We start from the raw sequence: 22362 nt of genomic DNA, 5'->3' as shown, positions 1-22362 counted from the left end.
AGTTTAGGCGTAGATACCGACGTCCCCTCCACCTTCAATTTATGTAATATTTCAATTTTACGATTTGTAAGTGCTCGACTAAGCTGACGGTGTAACAAGGGCAGTCAGTGGAGACCAAAAAAGTAAAATGTGGGAAATAATTCACGCAGTCGAAAATAATTCTACAGTGCTAGGAGGGAATGTCATGAAGAATATAATATTAGAAATCCTGACCGGTGTGGCTGAGTGTGGGAGTGGGAACTGCGTTTGAAGGTAACTTTTTGAACGTTTTTCTTGAATAACTCGAAAACCGTGATCTCCAGCGAAAGAAAACGTATACCAGTAAAAAATTTAAGTACACTAAATTTCATACAAAAAAGATCTTGCTCATTTTTTTGTATAGGGCTAATAGTCTGCTAGCGAACGAGAGAATATCAAAATCTTGAGCATTGTTTATGAAGGCTAGCTATAACATTGCGAATTGTATAAAATGATAGCGGGTAGGTGTAGCTGAATGGCACAATATAGTTATGTACTTTTATTTTATTTTCAGCGGAGATACCTGGTGATGTGAATGACAAAGTCAGCTTGCTTGCAGTTAACGAATTTTTCCTCAGCGCCCTATTCAGCATTTTGCAGACTACAAATATGGTACAACAGTGTGCAGGCCAAACTTCATGTTGAGGGCAGTTTCACTTTATGGAAGCCAATCGGCCTTGATATTACTGAAGGAAACATCCCAGCATCCGCACGAAGTAATGGAGGGAAACGATGAATAATTTAAGTCGGGATGTGCAGATAAAGATGTAGATCTTTGTCGTCCCAAATACACTACAAGCAGTTAAAACTATTGCATCATAGAACGGTGTATTGTGTATATACAGTATAGGAGGAGGAATACGTGACTAAATGTGCAGAGGATTTGGGGACGAACAATGTGCGAAATTTAGCGCACAGAGCTTCCATCTTTAGTAGCGACAACGGCTCCTAACCTGGCTGGGCACGAGTCGAACTGCCGGCCGCTGTGGATGAGCGGTTCTAGGCGCTTCAGTCCGGAATCGCGCTGCTGCTACGGTCGCAGGTTCGAATCCTGCCTCGGGCATGGATGTGTGTGATGTCCTTAGGTTAGTTAGGTTTCAGTAGTTCTAGATCAATGGGGCTGATTACCTCAGATGTTGAGTCCCGTAGTGCTTAGAGCCATTTTTGAACGAGTCGAACTAATCTCTAACGATCTGATACAGATACGCCATGCCACGCTCTCTCAACTATAAGGCAGTGTTCATCAACTGTAATAACTGGCGAGTAGTGGCGTGCCGGTCTCTGGGCACCTCGTGACTAGAGAGAGGCCTGGAGAACATGATGGCCAGGGCTACAGCCGGACGCCCTCTGTATCAAGGTAGGGCAGGACTCCTCGGGCACCCTGCGATCTTACGTTATCTTGCTGAAACACAACCCAACCCCGACTCTAACATGGCGCAGCCACCGGTCTTAATACGTCAGAAATGTAACGGATGCTGTGCAGATTACCGACAATTCGAACCAGAGGTGATCGTGTAGCGTACTCTGCGACACCTCTAACTACACGAGGCACGCGACCTGTATGAAGATGAGGAATGCAGTTCAATCCATCAGAGTTCGTTCTCCTTGGAACCTTCAGAAATGAATACGCCCGTCGTGACGCTGTACACAAAACAGGAATTAGTCTGAAAAGACGACGAGGTGTCACTCCTTTGTCCAATGTTGTATTTAGACATACCACTGTGTGCCTCTAACGCCGTCACACTGTCTGTGTGCCTTGCTGTAAATAAGCTCATTGCGTGACTCGAGGTACGTGCTTTATGATCGTGCACGGCCGAGTCTTTGTCCTCTTGGGCGCCAGTCGCTGGGGGCCGTTGAGGCCGTGCATGTCTGTTAGTATCGCCCTTCCGAACCCTTTGATTACGCATTCGCGTGACAGCCGTGGCATCCTGACCAACGCGGGCAGAAATGTCGATGTGGCACGATCCTGCCGCTGTCGAATCGAGAAACTTTATAGTAGACGTTTCGCCTCCTTACATGAGGCATTACAAGATTTTTCTCATAAAAAACAATCATTCAAATGCGACTGTTTAGTGAGAAACCCTCAGCGCAATATTTCTTTATATACAGAAGGCAGATCGTGTTACCCCGACGTAGTTTGTTCAGCTGCACTGAAGTGCTAATCAGTTTCATATCCCAGCACGTAGGACACTTCATGCCAGTTTCAGGTTGGTTGCATGCTGACTTCTTTGTGTTCCAATTTTCATGGCTAGCAGTCCACGACAGCGTGCTGAAGAGTAAGGCCTCAGAATTTTTTTTATCTGTTCTCAATATAGGTTGAGGTATTACATGTCAGGCTTATTACTAGGTCGACTTTCCCGCTTCGAAGACGGAAGTAGCAACCCTCTACCGTGAGGGGGCTCCGAATTGTAGTGTGTGACACGGCGGTGTATAACGTAACTACGTCGGCGCCTTAGAAACAGCGTGCTGTAATCGAATTTCTCAATCGCAGAGAACGTGCCTAAAATTGAAATCCATAGAAGAATGAAATCTATGTATGGTGATGGTTGTATCGACATCAGTACTGTGCGTCATTGGGTTGCTTGTGCTCGTAATGAAGAAAATGGTGGTGCATACGTCAAAGTGTGTAGCAGAGGTCGGAATGAATGCTCGCGAATAGCAGCTGACGAGGATCATCGGAATGGGATCGATGAATTCATCGGAGAAAATCGTCGATGACACAGTCACAGCTCTCTGATAAGTGTGGCGTATCACGATAGCGTGACACAGGCCATCATTCCAGAACTGCAATACAGAGAACTGTGCTGGGTGGGTACCTCGAATGCTCACTCCTGACACGAAACAGAGGAAACTCGATATCTTCAACAATTTATTTTGCGTTTCGAGCGTGGGGGTGAGGAGTTCCTTAACAACAGTGCGACACCTCGGTTCACGATTTTGATCGCGAAAACAAGAGAGTATAAATGGGGTTCTGCCACAGAGGATCACCGGCGCCTAAAAATGTTCATTCCATCAGCAGGCAAAGTAATGCCTACAGTGTTCTGGGATGTTCAAAATGCGTCGCATTTGGAATTCATGCCTAAAGGTACCACCATAAACTCTGCGTGGTACTGCGAGGTTTTCATGTGAGGCACTGCGAGGCCATCAGAAAACTGAAAGCACGAATTCGACGAGGTCGCCGAACATGGGGCATTCTCTCCTTCAGCATGATAACGCCAGATCGCGCACGAGCGGTGTGATATCTGCAACAATACGACGCCGTGGGTTCACTGTCATCGATTACCCTCCATACTATCCCGATTTGGCATCATCCGATTTTCATCTGTCTCCGAAATTTAAAGAACAACTTCGAGGACTTCACTTTGACAGTGATAAAGCGATGCAAGCAGAGCTGATGATGTGGCTCTGACAAAAAAGTCAGACACTCTGCAGTGACCGTATCAACAAAATGGTCTCTCGTTGGGAGACACGTGTTCGTCGCCAGGGCGACTATCATGAGAAACAAATATGCAGATTTTTTTTTGTTAGGCTCCCGATTGGTCTGATGCGGTGAGCTGCGAATTTCTCTCCTGAGACAACCTTTTCATCTCAGAGGAGGTCTTGCAACCTATGTCCTCAACTGTTTTTTGGATGCATTCCAATCTCTGTCCTCAGCGATCTCATTGGATAAAGGACGGGGAAGGAAGTCGGCCGTGCCCTTTCAAAGGAACCATTCAGGCATTTGCCCGGAGTGATTTAGGGAAATCACGGAAAACCTTAATCAGGATGGCCGGACGCGGGATTGAACCGTCGTCCTCCCGAATGCGAGTCCAGTGTGCTAGCCACTGCGCCACCTCGCTCTGTCCTCTACAGTTTCTGCCCTCTACAGCTCTCTTTAGTACCAGGGAAGCTTTTTCCTACTGGCTTAACAGAAGTTATGTTATCGTGTCTCTTCTTCTTGTCAGCGTTTTTCATATATTCCTTTCCCCTTCTCTTAAAACTTCAAACGTATCCCTTACTATTACCGTACCTCATTTTTTTGCGCATTGATTCTTACTGACTGATTTCTTATACTTCACTCTACTTTTCATCATTACTGTATTGTGATCTGAGTCTATATCTGCTCCCGCATACGTCTTACAATCCAATATCTGATTTCGGAATATCTGTCCGATCGTGATGTAATGTAACTGGAATCTTTCCGTATCCCCAGGACTTTCCAAGTATACCTTCTCCTCTTGTGATTCTTGAACAGACTATTCGCTATAACTAGCTGCAATTTATTGCATGCAGATCGCAATTAATCTACCTCCTCTCTCATTCCCCCTACCAAGCCCATATTCTACTGCACCGTTTCTTCTACTCCTTCATCTAAAACCGCATTCCAGTCCCCCATGGCTATCAGATTTTCATCTCCGCTTGCTTATTGAATTACTCGTCCAATATCCTCGTATACTTTCTCTATCTCTTCATCTTCTGCTTACGACGTCGGCATGTATACCTGAACTACTGTTGTCAGTATTGGTTTGCTACCGATCCTGACGAGAAGAACCCTTTCACTGAATTGTTCACGTAACTCACTCTCAGTCTTACCTTCGTATTTATAACAAATCCTACTGCTGTTATTGATATTACACTATATTCATCTTCTTGCCATTTCACTTCACTGACCCCCTCTTTATGTAGATTGAGCCTTAACATTTCCCTTTACAGATTTTCTAGCTTCCTTAGCACGCTCAGACTTCTGACACGCCACGCCCCAGCTCAGAGGACGTTATCCTTTCGTTTGGTTATTTATTCTTTTTGTCATTGTCATCTTCTCCTTAGCCGTCCCGTCTCGGAGATCAGAATGGAGGACTAGTTCGAAGTGTTTTGCTAATGGAGAGATCATTATGACACTTTTTCAATTACAGGGCATATGTCCTATGAATATACATTACGTATGTTTAATGCAGTGGTTTCCACTGCCTTCTGCAGCCTCATACCGTTGACCGTTGCTGATTCTTCCGCATTTTAGGGGCAGTTCCCCACCACAAGGGCAAGAGAATGACCTGAAACTCCGCCCTCTTTGACGAGGCCCTTGGCAGAATGAGGGCTACTTCGTACGTTGGAAGTCTTCGGTCGGCATTGCTGGTGATTTTTATTCAAGATTTAAGCAGTGGCGTGTTTGAACTTTAGGACATTTTGATAACTTGTCAAAGAAGCTACCATTAGTCTAGTCACAATGAAGATGCAGAATGTTAATAAAGTTTTTTTAAATTCAAAATGCTTTGGGAGTTATCACGTAATAAATTCGTAGGTATTACTTTTCAGCACGCCCTCGTGTCAACTATTGCACCATCTCCTTCTGCTAAACAACAACGAGAAGTAAAACCTGTTCAAAATTTAAACGAAACACCAGATTATCTTGACTGTCCTCCTGCTGTCGTAAAACACTTTACGCAGAAGTGAAATTCTTTCGGCACTTTTCGCAACAGTGCTCCAAGAACAGTGCTAAGGGTAGGGTCAACGCATTCCTACCGAATGTTCCAAGTTTTCAACAGTGCCTTAACAGGCAGAGTCATCTTCAGTACGATCTAAAAGAAAAGGAAAAGAAAATGACTCGAATGGGGAGTTAAGAAAGTCAGAGCGCCACCCAAATATCACCAAGCAGTGGCCACTTTGCAAAGTCTCCTGGTATATGAACAGACGGATTGCAAGTCCGAATATTAAAATCTGGGAAGTCAGCCGCGCTCTAGAGCCCCGAATTCTGGCTCAGGTGCGGCTGCGCCTGCCTACTCTGCATGCATACGAGTACAGTCATCGACCGAACAGCAGTCTGGCGCCACAGTCTGCGCACCAGAGTAGAATTTTAAAAAGCGAGCAGAATGAGCCACTGACTTTTTTCTGAACCAGCTCCTCCTGCCCAGCCATATAATACGAGAGCAAAGAGGAAACTTAACTACCTGGCACTGAAAGACGATCTGAAGTAAAAGTACAGTTATTTTTTCACGAAGTCTACTTTACGGTAAATAACTTATCAACATTTGCATCCACGAAGTGCGAGTGTGGGTCTGCTAAGTACCAATTTGTATATTACACCTTTTCACTACGTCTAAAAAGATTTTTAGACAGTTCTTTTTAGATGTGGGAAAACGTGTAAGTTGGAGGATGAACAATTCTTGCTTCTAATCCCTAGCTTTTTTCGTTGTTAAAGCACACTTGACAGCAGGTCGCTGACCCACCAAGCCTCTTCTCCAGTATTTTTCTTCCTGTAGCTTATAAAAACCGAAGGCTATTTCATTCTTATAAATTGAATCGTTCGATACCGGATAAGATAGAGAATCGCGTGATACCAATTTTAGGCGAATTATTGCGGTTTTCAGATTTTGCTCAAAAACTCAGTTTTTCATTACTTTACTTCTGATTTGATATTTCAGTATCTGTTTTATAAATCATGAAAATATTTTAGTGTGATGTACATAAAAGTAGTTTGACTCCAAAACGTATCTGATATTTATCAAGATCAATTTAAATAAAAATAAACAGAATGATACTGCATATAGTTAAACAATGTTTTGATGTAACAAACTCTCGCATGAAATCAGAATTTCAGCGAGGTTGTCACAAAGAATATTTATTTTACTGAAAATATTCAGAAACATATCGCTGACTTGTAGACTCTTTGGAGGCTCTGAGCACTATGGGACTTAACTTCTGAGGTCATCGGTCCCCTAGAACTTAGAACTACTTAAACCTAACTAACCTAAGGACATCACACACATCCATGCCCGAGGCAGGATTGGAACCTGCGACCGTAGCGGTCGCGCGGTTCCAGGCTGTAGCGTCTAGAGCCGCTCGGCCACCCTGGCCGGCCAGACTCTTTGGAGTTGTTACTCGCACATGTACTGCGAGTTAGATAACTGAAAGTTGATTTTCGAACGTAGAAGTTGGTCACACAAGGGCTAAATTTTTTAGAAGCTTATTTCACAAAACTGTGAGATCAAGAACTAATACTTACGAAAAATTCATTATGAGTTAAAGATCTGGGCAGACAAATTTCAGTTTTTGCAGAAGCTATAACATTCCCTGGACCACTGCAGCCTTCAAGAAGATAGGTATAAACAATTAGATGTAACAGTGACACAGTAACTTAATTTTTATATTGCAAAAAAATCATCGTTACACTAATGTGCAATCATTGACTTTCTTCAATTATTGATGCACCCTATATTGTGTGATCGTGTTATAAACTCCAGAGCACTTTCGTAATATTCTCTAGTTACTGTTTTATCCTTTGAAAGGTAATTGATAGCATGAATCCTTTTTGTATCCCAGTAAATTCTAACCAACCTTCCCAGCGGATGGAATCGACTTTGGCCTTTTTGATGCATCACCATTGCTCTTCCCTTCAAGGGAACAAGCTCCCGCGAATTAAACCCCCCCTAACGGCTTGGCCGGCCTCTTCTTGGCTGTCTCGTCTCGAGGAGATCATTTTAGCTACGTTGCGTATTGATCACTGTGTTTGTAGCCATTGCTATTTGTTAAGTGGTGATCCCCCACCACCATGTGCTCATTGTCATCACCCTTTGATGGTTCGCCGTTTCCTGACTGAATGCCCGGTTTTTTAACCGCTTATGTTCCATTGTATGTTTGTCGTCTGAGTTACCGCCCGTTTTAGCGAACGACGCGCGGGCTCTGGACCGCGGTTTACTCTTTATCCGTTGCAGAAATACGGCGAAGGATATTTAGTCTTTGGTGCGGGACCTCCGCTATTTCTACGGCGTAAATTTGTAGACCTTTCTTGAAGGGGAAGTCCTTGTTTTTAGCTCTTTCCTTCTGTTGATGGGGCTTAACGTGTAATCGCTTTGAATGTCTCTTACGTAACGGTGTTCTAAGTTTACGACATGGGCGCTTATGACCTCAGTTGTTTTTGCGTCCTAAAACAAAACCCAAAAAGTGGCTTCCTTCCTCTGCTTTAATTGTTGCTTCTGGCGCGAAGTAGCGGACCCGTCTGTCATTCACAACGAATTCAAATATTTTTAATAAAATTGTATCATATTTATGTATGTTGAAATTCGACCTCCAGACAATAATAATGGTATTTAAAATGGTTTTGGACTAGAAAATGACGTAATCAGCGTTATTTTTAAGCAGAACCGCCTCAGGGATAACGTTCGTTCGTGCAAAGCTCTGTTAAGAACCAGACTGTGTCTGCTATCTCCGTCTATTAAATAATTGGTTTAGGAATATTAGTTTGGCAACATGTAAGCCATGTTTGTTTGTAAGTAATTGTGACGTTTCTTTACAAAATTAACAAATGACATTTTATCTGTTTATCTTTAATTTAATCAGCTGACATCTAACAAAAGCAGCAATTTGAAACAGTGAACATGTAGGGTTCCAAGTTACGACTTCGCAATCGAGCATTGTCATTGACAGTTCTGCACTTGTAGCGATTACGAGCTACATTTTAATAAGTACCTATAAATGTGTCAAATCGCGTCAAGAATGTCACATAAGGATCCTGACAAATATTAATATTGTTTACGGAAGTGCTTCAGACCACTGACGAAGTTTTGTTGAAAAAGAAAGAGGGAATAAAAAGCACTTGTCGATGATCGTCGACTGTTTGAACGAAACAGAATGTTTCTCATCATAAACAACTAAACTTGCTTACATATTTATCGTTAAAACTAACGAATTGATAAAACGATATATTTCTTTTTGGAATCTTACAGCCAACTCACCTGGAATGTCCAGAAAACAGCAAAACGGATAATATTGCTCCTTCTATCGTCGAAACGTTTATCACGCCCGATCTTCAGGATCCGGTATAGCAGGTATCCTGACAACCGAGCTCCCCACAGGCAAATGAAGATCGTGACCATCAGCTGCCTGCTGTCGTAGGTCTGCAAAAAAATTTCATAATATGTCACACTTTATATGAGGGTATTGTTTCTTGATATTACGTGTACTGCTAAAAATCGTACTGAGCCACGAACTGAATATTGTCTACCGACTGAAAGTAATTTATACCTAATATTCTTCAAGAGAATGTTAATTATCCTTCGTGGAGAAATAATATGTAATGCAAGAAAATAGAGGTAGCATAAGAAGTAATGAAAAGTAAATGTGCTCAAAAGACTGAATAGCCGGCCGGAGTGGCCGAGCGGTTCTAGGCGGTACAGTCTGGAACCGCGCGACCGCTACGGACGCAGGTTCGAATCCTGCCTCGGACATGGATGTGTGTGATGTCCTTAGGTTAGTTAGGTTTAAGTAGTTCTAAGTTCTAGGGGACTGCTAACCTCAGAAGTTAAGTCCCATAGTGCTCAGAGCCATTTGAACCATTTGAAAAGACTAAATAAAAGGCGATTCGTACTATTGACATAATGTTGGCAGTCACAGTTTCAACAGTTCGTGCACTGATCACATTTAATAGTTAATTTTCAAAATAATGACTATACTTATCAACTGTATAAAGTTTTCATCATAATAGGGTAAAAATATGATCACTAACTGCTAATGAATATTTCCATGAAAAAATACAGTGTGCCCCCATAAAATACTTGGAGGCACAGTTAGCAAATGGTTACAAATGTCTCTCGGGGCTGGAAGTTCTATAGTAAATTAACAGCACTCCCGCACCACTGACTGTAAGAGAAGGCGTCAAAAATCGTTTCGCAGGCAGTTGATTTACTGTAACGCACTGACGATTTCAAAAATTCCAACACAACGCAAAGAGCTCAGGGATATTACACGATCTGCTCAGACAGTCAGCTTCCTAGGTTGATAATAGAACTCCCCAACGTTCATTCCTATAAGTAACAAAGCAGTGCACGTATCTGTGATCTCAGGAGTATTGTTCGCGTCGGCACCTGTCGTTAAGGCAGCGGAGAGGGAACGGGACTGATGAGAATGTCACTAGGGATTTAGAGACATGGTTTCTTCCTGTAAGAATTAAAAGCTTCCGGACTGCAGAAACCCGCTGTTACGACTGCCTACTGGCACCCGCAGTGATCGCCGTTTTTAGTACATGCGGCAGCTACATGAACCTGAAATGACGTAATCACGTGCTAATACGCAAGAGGTTCACGGTTAGGAGGGGGCGGGGGATGGAACCTCTAATACCTCACACATCCACGGCTGCCACATACCATACAACTCAGTATAAACATGATATATTACGAAAATTAATCAGGATAACAAATAACTGTGGCGTAGCAGTCTGTCTCAAAACTGTTTATAAATTTTAACAAATAGTCACGGTCGAGGAACAGAGACTAGGACTATAAACTGCTTACTGCTCTGCTACCGCTTTACCCAAAGTGCGGTGGTACATCTAAGGTTCCGCCAGTCCCTTTTAAAAGTAAAATCCATCGAAAGAGATTCCATTCCGTGATGCTTTCGAAGAATTCTACCAGCACCTCTTAAAAAAAATTGTACTCGGTCCTACCGATAGGCGTGACTCAAACAGTCATTTGGTACATCGGTAAATCAAGGTTAATCATAGAGATAGTTGGCAATGTGCTCAGAAGATTAACGTTTACTCAAGTAAATAGATATTTAAGGGATGAAATCAGAGGAAAATAGTGCACTAATATTGATCATTACGTTTCGATAACTAATAAAGACGATTTTTGAGCTACAAGTATTATTTAAAATAGCGCATGGAGTGTTACGTAGCGTGCTGGCGGCAGTATCTCGGCGTGTAGATGTAGACTGCGCGCCGGTGTTTCATCTTCCGATCGCATAAATCAAGAAGACAAAATATACCTTGGGGACGGTAAACTTTAGGATGTTTAATAGAGTGTTTTTAACACTCCTCTGAGTGCGATCCTGATGAATCCTATTGAGTTCTATCAGAAAATAACACAAAATGTTCAAATGACTCTGAGCACTATGGGATTTAACATCTGAGGTCATCAGTCCCCTAGAACTTAGAACTACTTAAACCTAACTAACTTAAGGACATCACACACATCCATGCCCGAGGCAGGATTCAGACCTGCGATCGTTGCAGTCGCGAGGTTCCACACTGACGCGCCTAGAACCGCTCGGCCACAGCGGCCGGCAAAATAACACAATGTCGAGGATTCCACTATTTTCTGTTGCCAATCTAAATGAAGACTCCTACAAAAAAATGTTTTGAGGCATATTTGTGCCTTCCATAAATGATGAGACCAGCCAGTGAAATCCACGAAAACAATCTCCAGACCACGAAGCTCCCTCCTGGTTGCAGGATGTTTGCTTTCAAACGATTTACGCCGGACACGCAAACGGCCATCTGTACGATGGAGCATAAAGCGTGATTCATCTGAAAAGGCCACCTGTCGTCATTCAGTGCACATGCAAATTCCAGCATTCGTCGCCAAGCATCAGCAGTCAGCATGGGTGCGGGTATCAGGCGCCTGCTGTAAAGGCCCATGCGCAGCAATGTACGCCTAATGATCGTTGAGGAGTCACTGTTGGAACCCCATGATTCGTCTGGATGTTCAGTTGCTCAACAGTTGGACGTCAATTTGACCCTGCAGACCCGTGCAGTTGTTGCTGATTCTTGTCATCTATTGCGATGCACGCAAACAGTTAACAAACTTAGCCGTTCCGGAAACGCTTCCATCCATGACCCACAAGCCAATGATCGCGCCCTTTTGGACGTCAGCTGAAGCGCTTCGTTTCCGCATTACGACAACGTCTGCACTGTTTTCCGCGTCCCTTCCTACACGCTGTATATACTCTCCAGTACTAGTGCTTCCATCTGCCGTCTATGAGTGGTTATTGCACTTTGACGCCGAACGTAGGTGATGGTCACATTAGTGTGATAGGACCATGTAAGTTTAACCGTCATTTCACGATGTGTTCGCACTACGAATGTTTAATCGCGTTTGTCTGATGGAAAGTCCCTCCGTCTCTCACCGCTTACATGTTAGCGACTGAGCTACACAGGTGCGACTCATAGACTCATAGGTTCAGCTCCGACAGTACCTCACCGCTCTCCTACTTTTCAACTTCACGGAAGCTTTAAGTTGGATTAGACAGCCATAAATATTTTAAATAATGTTCGCATTTTCCTGATAATTCTAAGATTCCATTATATCACACGTAATTTCCATGTTGTGCGTTAACTCACTACTTCGCCTATACTTCTTACAGGTTCTTTTTGCGCACGGAAATATGATGAGTTGAAATTTTATCAAACTGTGATTATCGAGCAGTATTGGGAAAACAGACATTAACCGAATGTGACATTTTGCAGGCTTTTAATCTGTAGCAGTACACTTTAATCCCATAGTGTCAAATCCGTGATAGTCATCGAGATGCGATCCCGTTGCCATCTATTCATCCCTTAAAGCTCTCATGACACTCTTTATATACCTGTTATTTCTGAGAGTCCTGAAGAACTTTTTTCTCTAATCTTCCTGAAAATACGTTGCTTTGTTTTTGGGGTACATAGATCGAGACGGCCCAAACGAAAACTGTCCGTGGGATGGTTAATACGACATCTGTTGTTTTTCACAATACACAAAAGAATGCACAACCCCTTTTTGTGTCCGGAACGGAAATTCTTCCCTATCGTGCTACTTTAATGTACCAACCCAGTATGCGTGGCTTGGGAGAACGGTTTTTATCTGGACAAAGGGTCAGGACAAGAGATCGGAAATTGACGATGATATTCACTCTGCTCTCTCTGACGGAAATCATGCTAAAATCGGAAATAAAAGACCTACATTATACAAAATAAACAGAGAATTAAAAGTGTACATACATTTACATTAACTTGAGACCTTTAAGATTTGGAATACAAAATGTTAATACTCTCACTAGTCACAGAGAAGAGAGATTTCATAGTATCAATTATCGGAGAGCACATTCACCCCGCATGGTAGTTGTCTCGCAGAGGATAGGACCACTGACTAAGACAACGTACCTTTCCACGTAGCTAGAAGAGTCCGCAAACGGACGGAGTAGAACAAGCAGTGCTTCATAATACGGTACTCCCACGTCCAGAAATTGAAGAAGTCGCTTCAGTTGTACGTCGATAGTAATGTTTCCTTGACATGAGGCCTTAAGTTACTGTGGGTAGCACTGCAGACAGTGTGGCTTCCGATATACCGAGTGATCAAAAAATCAGTATAAATTTGAAAACTGAATAAATCATGGAATAATGTACATAGAGAGATACAAATTGACACACATGCTTGGAATGACATTGGGTTATATTAGAACCAAAAAAATACAAAAGCTCAAAAACTTCCCCGCAGATAGCGCTTCATCTGATCAGAATAGCAATAAATAGCATAACAAAGTAAGACACAGCAAAGATGATGTTCTTTACAGGAAATGCTCAAAATGTCCACCATCATTCCTCAACAATAGCTGTAGTCGAGGAATAATGTTGTGAACAGCACTGTAAAGCATGTCCGGAGTTATGGTGAGGCATTGGCGTCGGATGTTATCTTTCAGCATCCCTAGAGATGTCGGTCGATCACGATACATTTGCGACTTCAGATAACTCCAAAGCCAATAATCGCACGGACTGCGGTCTGGGGACCTGGGAGGCCAAGCATGACGAAAGTGGCGGCTGAGCACACGATCATTACCAAACGACGCGCAAGAGATCTTTCACGCGTCTAGCAATATGGGGTGGTTTTAATAAAGCCCCATGTCATTCCAAGCACGTGTGTCAATTCTTACCTCTCTATCTACATGATTCCGTGGTTTATTACGTTTTCAAATTTATACTGACTTTTTGATCACCCAGTACTGACGGAGACGTGTCAGCAAGGCCGCACCTAGCGACGGGGCGGTAGTTGAACACTGCAGTCCCAAATCAAATCCACTCCCCACCACAAAGACAGACTTATCTATTCATTATGTCTGACAAAGTCCAGAACATGGTTTGACTAGCAGCAAGTTCTCGCTGAGAAAGTTGTCGTGATATCTCAAAACTACACTGCTCTGCAAAACTTAAGGACGAGATTGATAAAGTAACTGAATGGAAGTGCGGGACCATGTCGCCAGAGGTCTCCCAGTCGTGCACGGAAAGTTGGACGTCAATGGCGAGAGGGCAGCGCGACTGTAGCGCCAAATAGGGCTGGCCCCGCAACACGAGGCAGTTAAAGGAACAGGAAAAGACAGTGTGTGTCAATCAACGAGCTGTTACGGCGCACTTCTGTGTTGTTCTCCGTTACAACATGGACCGGAGGCAACATTTGAATGACTTCATACGGGGAAGAATCATCGGGAAACTGGAAGAAGGACGAAATGTGTCGAGTGTACCCCAAAAGTTCGGTATTTCTCATGGTAATGTTCCTCGTGCATGGGGGCCTTCCGAATCATAGGCGCTGCTGCCCGAAGGAGAAGAGGTGGTCGACCAGGGTCAACCACAGCAGCAGATGTCCGCTACAGGCAAGAAGAGAGCCACGGCAAACAACGGGGGCAGTTGTAACACATTGAACAGGACTGCAAGGTGTCCACTCTCACTCTCCACAGTGACACGGAGGCTGCATGGGGGTGGTCCCTTTGGCCGACGACCTATACTTTGCGTTGTGTTGACACAAGCACATCGGCGAGCACAGGGACTGGGCCAACGGGAAGTGGGATCTCGTGCCCGTCACAGATGAGAGCAGATTGCTTGAGTTGTAATTCTGCGCGTACCCTGATATAGCGAAAGACTGGAATAAGTAATGCGCCAAGGAACATTCTTGAACATAGTCTTTTTGGTGTTCTGGGTATTGTGGTGCGGGGAGGCATAATGTTGCTGTGAGCGTACGACCCTCCAGATCCTTGAACACGTTGCACTAAAAAGGCAGCGTTGTTATGACACTGTACTCCCTCCCCATGTGCGTCTCTTGAGACGAGCACTCGGCGCTGAGTTAATTTTTATGGATGACAGTGCGCGACCACATCGAATAGCGCAACTGGAAAGAGAAGATATTCGACGAATCCACTGTTGTATCCGTTCCCCCACTTAAATGCCATCTAGCTCGTCTGACAAGCAATGGGGAGACGTATTGTAGCATGTTCACATGCACCGACGACCATCCAACAGTTGTGAACAGCGCTGGTGAAGGAACGCAACATCCGACCATAAGAGCTGCTTGCCAACTTTGCGGCTAACTTGGGGCCACGTTGTGCTCCGTGGCGATCACACACCCTTTGAAGAACCACGTCTCGTCTTCACAAATCGCGGCGACTTCAGTGTAATTATTGTCTTCTGAATAAAAGTGTCATTTCTGTTCGTCTCGTTGTGTAACCTTCAGTTATCTGCTGTACTACACTGTACCAGTTCTATGTATGATCTAACTTTCATCGAGCTATGCTGCTTGGCAGTGAAACACCATACAAAAGCTACTTTCGTTCTAAGTTTACGCACCAGTGTACTTGGCTGTTCACCGCTGTTCTCCTTGCAACCTATTTTTCTGGGTCTCGTGGACGAAAAGAGCGAGCTGGGTTGCATATGTGAGTTGTTTTCGGAACACATGTTGATTACTACAGAGGAGGTTTTCGCTCTCCAGAAAAGTCATAATTCGCGAGCTTATAACATGTTCCAACATTCTACAAGAGGCCGATATCAGAAATATAACTGTATAGTTACGTGCGTCTGTCCGATGACCTTTCTTGAAAACAGGAATAGACAGTCTTTTTTTCAATTATTAGGAACTCTTCTCTCCCCTAGAGACCTGTGGTACACTGGTCCTAGAAGATGCGGAAGGACGACGGTTCAAACCCGCGTCTGGCCATTCTGATTTATGCATTCCGTAATTTCGCTAAATCGCTTCAGGATGGTTCTTCTGAGAGAGCAGGGCCGATTTCCTTCCCCATCCTTCACTAATCCGAGCTTGTGCTCCGTCTCTAAATGACCTCGTTGTCGACGGGACAATTTTCTCGTCCTCCCCTAGAGGAGTGCCACGTTCGTTCACATGCTCTATGTAGAATCGAACTGGTATCCCGTCAGGTTAGTGGTCTTTCCACTGCTGAGCAATTTCAGTTGTTTTTCTACTTATTCAGTAAGTGCTGTTTTGTCGTTCGTGCGACTACTTAAAAGAAGTATATTGCGATCTCCCTCTGCGAAAAAGTTTGGAGAAAGATGTATGGTATTTCCTCCTTTTTTGTGTCATCCTCTATTTCAGTGCCTTTACAATCTCTGAATGTCTCGATAAAGGGCTTCGATCCGTTTACTGATCTAACATAAGGCCAAAATATCTTAGCATTTTCTGTCATTAGTTAAACGCTTTGCGCATACCCCTCCTTACGCTAACATTGGCTTCCTTTGGTTTCTGTTTGTCTGTGAGGCTGTGGCTACCTTTAACTCTCATTTTTTTGTTTGTTTACTTACATCGTGCTCCACTGCAATATAAGTAATACTACGTGTATATAGTGTGTGTTTGTGTGTGTGTGTGTGTGTGTGGTGTGGAATGTAGTGCAATTTAATGTTCGTGTTGCATGATGATCATTATGATCTGCATCTACATCTGCATGGATACTCTGCAAATCACATTTAAGTGCCTGGCAGAGGGTTCATCGAACCACCTTCATAATTCTCTATTATTCCAATCTCGTATAGCGCGCGGAAAGAATGAGCACCTATATCTCTCCGTACGAGCTCTGATTTCCCTTATTTTGTCTTGGTGATCGTTCCTCCCTTTGTAACTCGGTGTCAACAAAATATTTTCGCATTCGGAGGAGAAAGTTGGCGATTGAAATTTCGTGAGAAGATTCTGTCGCAACGAAAAACGCCATTCTTTTAATGATGTCCAGCCTAAATCCTGTATCATTTCTGTGACACTCTCTCCCATATTTCTCGATAATACAAAACGTGCTGCCTTTCTTTGAATTTTTTCCATGTACTCCGTCAGTCCTATCTGGTACGGATCCCACACCGCGCAGCAGTGTTATATAAGAGGATGGAGAAGCGTAGCGTAGGCAGTCTCCTTAGTAGATCTGTTACATTTTCTAAGTGTCCTGCCAATAAAACGCGGTCTTTGGTTAGCTTTCCCACAACATTTTCTATGTGTTCATTCCGATTTAAGTTGTTCGTAATTGTTCTACCTATGTATCTAGTTGAATTTACGACATTTAGATTAGACTGTTTTATCTTGTAACCGAAGTTTAAAGAATTCCTTTTAGTACTCATGTGAATGACCTCACAATTTTCTTTATTTGGGTTCAATTTCAATTTTCGCACCATTCAGATATTTTTTCTAAATCGTTTTTCAATCCGTTTTGGTCTCCTGATAAGTTTATTAGTCGATAAACGACAGCGTCATCTGCAAACAACCGAAGACTGCTGCTCAGATTGTCTCCCAAATAGTTTATATAGATAAGGAACTGCAAAGGGCCTATAATACCTTGGGGAATGCCAAAAATCACTCCTGTTTTACTCTATGTCTTTCCGTCAATTACTACGAACTGTGACCTCTCTGACAGGAAATCACGGATCCAATCACATAACTGAGACGATATTCCATAAGCATGCTATTTCACTACTAGCCGCTTGTGTGGTACCGTGTCAAAAGCCTTTCGGAAATCCAGAAATACGGAATCGATCTGAAATCTTTTGTTAATCGCACTCAACACTTCATGTGAATAAAGAGCTAGTTGTGTTTCACAAGAGCGATGTTTTCTAAGCCCATGTTGACTGCGTGTCAATAGACCGTTTTCTTCGAGGTAATTCATAATGTTCGAAACAAAATATATGTTCCAGAATCCTGCTGCATATTGACATTAACGATATGGGTCTGTAATTTAGTAGATTAATCCTACTACCTTTCTTGAATATTGGTGTGACCTGTGCAACTTCCCAGTCTTTGGGAACGGATCTTTCATCGAGCGAACGGTTGTATATGATTGTTAAGTATGGAGCTAATGCATCAGCATACTCCGAAAGGAACCTAATTGGTATACAGTCTGGACCAGAAGACTTGCTTTTATTAAGTGATTTAAGTTGCTTCACTACTCCGAGGACGTTACTCTTGTGGCAGCTGTTCTCGATTCGAATTCTGGAATATTTACTTCGTCTTCTTTTGTGGAGGCATTTCGGAAGGCTGTGTTTAGTAATTCTGCTCTGGCAGCACTGTCTTCGATAGTATCTCCATTGCTATCGCGCAGAGGGCATTGATTGTTTCTTGCCGCTAATATACTTCGCATACGACCAGAATCTCTTTGGATTTTCTGCCAGGTTTCGAGATAAAGTTTCGTTTTGGAAACTGTTATAAGCATCTCGCATTGAAGTCCACGCTAAATTTCGAGCTTCTGTAAAAGATTGCCAATCTTGGGAATTTGCGTCTAGTTAAATTTGGCATGCTTGTTTCGTTGTTTCTGCAACAGTGTTCTAACCCGCTTTGTGTACCAAGGAGGATCAGCTCCGTCGTTTGTTAATTTATCTGGTGTAAATCTCTCAATTGCTGCCGACACTATTTCTTTGAATTCAAGCCACATCCGGTCTACACTTATATTATTAATTTGGAATGAATGGAGATTGTCTCTCAGGAAGGGGTCAAGTGAATTTTTATCTGCTTTTTTGAATAGGTGTATTTTTCGCTTATTTTTGGAGGATTTGGGGATTATAATATTCAGTCTCGCTACGACAACTCTGTGTTCACTAATCCCTGAATCGGTTTTATGTTCGTTACTAACTCAGGATTATTTGTTGCTAAGAGGTTAAGTGTGTTTTCACAACCGTTCACTATCCGCGTGGGCTCATGAACTAACTGCTCGAAATAATTTTCAGAGAATGCGTTTAGCGCAATTTCGGATGATATTTTATGTGTACTTCCGGAACTGAGCATGTATTTTCGCCAACATATTATCGTATGAGTCGGCATGTGTTTGAAATCAAACTCAAATTTTCTTTGAACCTTTCAGGAACTGTATCATCTGAATTGGGAGGTCGGTGAAAGGATCCAATTATTATTTTATTCCGGTTGCCAACAATAACCTCTACCCATACTAACTTACAGGAAGTATCTATTTCAATTTCGCGACAAGTTAGATTACTTCTGACAGCAACAAACAGGGCACCGCCAACCGTGTTTAGCCTATCGTTTCGGAACACAGTTGGGTTTTTCGCAAAAATTTCGGTTGAACTTATATCCTGCTTTAGCCAGCTTTCAGTGCCTATAACGATTTGAGCATCAGTGCTTTCTATTAGCGCTTGGAGCTCTGGTACTTGCCCAACACAGCTACGACGGTTTATAATAGTTATACCAATAGTTCCTGTACCTACGTTCTTCGTGTGTTCAGCCTACACCATTTATGACTGAAGCCCTTCTTGTGTTTACCCGAGACCATGATGAAGATGATGATGACGATGATGAGAGAAGGCTGAGGGCGGAAGTCGGTGCCGGCACATAGCCTAATCCTCGCGAATAGCACCGAGGGGGCCGCCAATCTTAACGTCCCTATCCGACGGACGGATCGCCGTCAATAGTGTCACATGCTCTGACTTCATGAGACACTGCGGAGAGGTTTGGTATTTACACCAGGACGCTGACGCAAAGTCTGATGATCAGGAACTTTACACCACCACCTCTCCTCCCCTTGCCGACCAAATACTGGCAGTGAATTTTTTTCCCATCACCAAGATCCGAACCGGCTAACCCTTGGTTCAAGCGCCGCCGCTTTAAATCTGCAGTTAAGATCTCTTTCATAATGTGCAGGCTTTCATGGCGGGCGTCTTTATTAGCTAAAACTTCCGGGTTGAGAGGCCGTGGTCGATCTGTAAGACGACTTCTTTCTGACGTTTCGTTGACAACTGCGGGCAACATCTTCCGAGGTGAGTCAACGACTGGCTGCCAGGCCGTGGAGGTCCCGTTTATATAGAGTGCATAGAGTGCACCACCATACGTCACGTGGGGCCGACTGTAAGTTTATCTCTGACTAACGTCATTATTCTCGATTGAAGGTAATCGACTGTCACGTCGTTGGTGCAGAGTCGACCGCAATATCTTACCCAACTTTAAGCCTTCCTCTTTTCTATTAAAATTATTGTGGTGTTTCTGAACTTCTATAGCTTCTCTATACATGCGTGCATAATAATGTCCTGGCTAGCACACTCGTCTCACTAACAGAGACTAATTTTAATAGAAAAGAGGAAGGCTTGAAGTTAGATAAGATATGACGGTCGATTTTGCACCCACGACGTGACAATCAATTGCCTTCAATCAAAAATAATGACGTTAGTCAGAGACAGACTTAGAGTCGGCCCCATGTGACGTATGGTGGTGCCGTCTATGCGCTCAATATAAACGGGACGTCAACGGTCTGCAGCCAGTCGTTGACTCACCGTGGAAGATGTTGCCCGCAGTTGGCAACGAAACGTCAGGAAGAAGTAGTTTTACAGATCGACCACGGCCTCTCAGACCGGAAGTTTGAACTTATAAGTTCTCTTTGCTTTCGTAGCACCTTTCTAACACTGTTGTGGAACGACGGCGGGTCTTTTCCATCCCTCACATACCCGTGTAGAGCGTACCGTAGGATGCTCCTGAATTTTGTTCATTAACGGTCAACATTGTCAGTGCTGGAGATGAAATTTTCGTGTTGATGGGTCAGGTAATCTGAAATTTGTCTCTTTTTGCTTTTGCTAAAAAGAAAGATCTTCCAATAGTTTCTTTGTGTTCCTATTTACAGCCGTGTTAAGTGATGCTGTTATGACCTTATGATCACTGATTCCCTTTTCTGAGTTTTAAAGTTCGGGTGTATCTGTCACCATGAGGTCTAAGGCATTATCTTCACGTGTCGATGATGTAAGTCCTCAAGGTAATTTTCGGATAAAGCACTTGGAACTATGTTATTCGATTATCTGTCTCTGCTACTTATAGTAATCACTTGAGTCTCTCAGTCTATAGCCAGTAAGTTAAAATCTCCACTTACAATTGTAACATCACCAGCGTACTTCACACGTGTAAAAGCACTGCACAATAATTATCGGGTAAGCCACAGTAATGGAAGGTTCAAAAATGGCTCTGAGCACTATGGGACTTAACATCTATGGTCATCAGTCCCCTAGAACTTAGAACTACTTAAACCTAACTAATCTAAGGACATCACACAACACCCAGTCATCACGAGGCAGAGAAAATCCCTGACCCCGCCGGGAATCGAACCCGGGCGCGGGAAGCGAGAACGCTACCGCACGACCACGAGCTGTGGACAGTAATGGAAGGAGTGTACGCCACAAGAGCATGCTTATTTCGGTCGAATAGAGTAATCCACAGCGCAGTCGACCCTAAAAGGTAATATGTGAAGATATATGTCTACTTAAGCTCAATGATTTTGTATTACGTAATGATGAAGTCATACCTCTCCACAGGTTGCTTTATTAAATAATTTAAAAAAGTAACAAGTTACTGTGACAGCTTAAAAAAAACGTAAAGTTATTTACGTACAACCAGAGATGTAATCAACTATCATATACCCAAACCTCCATTTCTACCATGGACTTTAGGTAAGGTAGCGTAAGGGTACTCGGATGTTTCAATTGGTAGAGAATTGTCTGTGAAGAGCAAAGGCACAAGTCTGAGTTCCGGGTAAGAATGTAATATTAATGTTTAACTTCTGTTTAGTAACTTCTGATCTACCTGTATTACGAATGAAGCGGTGAATTTCTGGAAGTGCCGCTCCGTTGACACACGAGTGTGTCAGCTAACAACCAAAGGAGATCTACATATCTGCAAAGCATTGATGACTGATGCATGGACTGACAGTTCAAACTCATTATAAATAAATGTAATGCATTGGTCATTAATATACAAAGAAATCCATTAATGTTCGACTATAATACTGGCGATAAATTAGTGTAAACAGTAGCTGCTGTAAAATACCTAGGAGTAAGCTTAAAGAGCAATCTTAATTGGAGCTGGCCGCTGTGGCCGAGCGATTCTAGGTGCTTCAGTCCGGAACCGCGCGAATGCTACGGTCGCAGGTTCGAATCCTGCCTCGGGCATGGATGAGTGTGATGTCCTTAGGATAGTTAGTTTTGAGTAGTTCTGAGTTCTCGGCGACTGATGACCTCAATGTTAAGTCCCATAGTGCTCAGAGCCATTTGAACCATTTCTTAATTGGAATGACCACATAAAATAAATTTTAGGAAATGCAGATGTCGGAATGAGGTTAAATGGGAGAATCGCAAATGAAATTTAATACGTCAAAATCAGAAATGACTTAAACAACACTTTTTTGCCCGATTCTTGAGTATGACCCATCAGTTTGCATCAAGTTGTATTAATAGAAGAGACATTGAAGATTCAACGAAGACTCGCGCGTGTCTTCACGGAATTATTTAGTCAGCGCGAGAAAGTTACGAAGACACTCAAGTAATTCCTGCCCAGACGGTACGAGAGAGGTGTTGAACATCGCGGAGAGATTTACTACTGAAATCTCGAG

At 43.1% G+C, this 22362-nt stretch overlaps 1 protein-coding gene across 4 annotated transcripts in view; it reads right to left on the bottom strand.

Annotated features, from left to right (window-relative positions):
• Positions 1 to 22362, bottom strand: part of LOC126259978 (uncharacterized) — a 694543-nt gene that overhangs the window by 87266 nt on the left and 584915 nt on the right. For all 4 annotated transcript variants that reach the window (XM_049957109.1, XM_049957110.1, XM_049957107.1 and 1 more), the window contains exon 3: positions 8727 to 8888. In XM_049957109.1, coding sequence (XP_049813066.1) covers positions 8727 to 8888 — 162 coding nt within the window. The remainder of the gene's footprint in view (positions 1 to 8726; positions 8889 to 22362) is intronic.

This window comes from Schistocerca nitens, chromosome 5 (assembly GCF_023898315.1).
Source record: "Schistocerca nitens isolate TAMUIC-IGC-003100 chromosome 5, iqSchNite1.1, whole genome shotgun sequence".
Classification (NCBI taxonomy): Eukaryota; Metazoa; Arthropoda; class Insecta; order Orthoptera; family Acrididae; genus Schistocerca; species Schistocerca nitens.
Note: the sequence above shows the minus strand (reverse complement) of the source record. Positions and strands in the feature narration are given on the sequence as shown.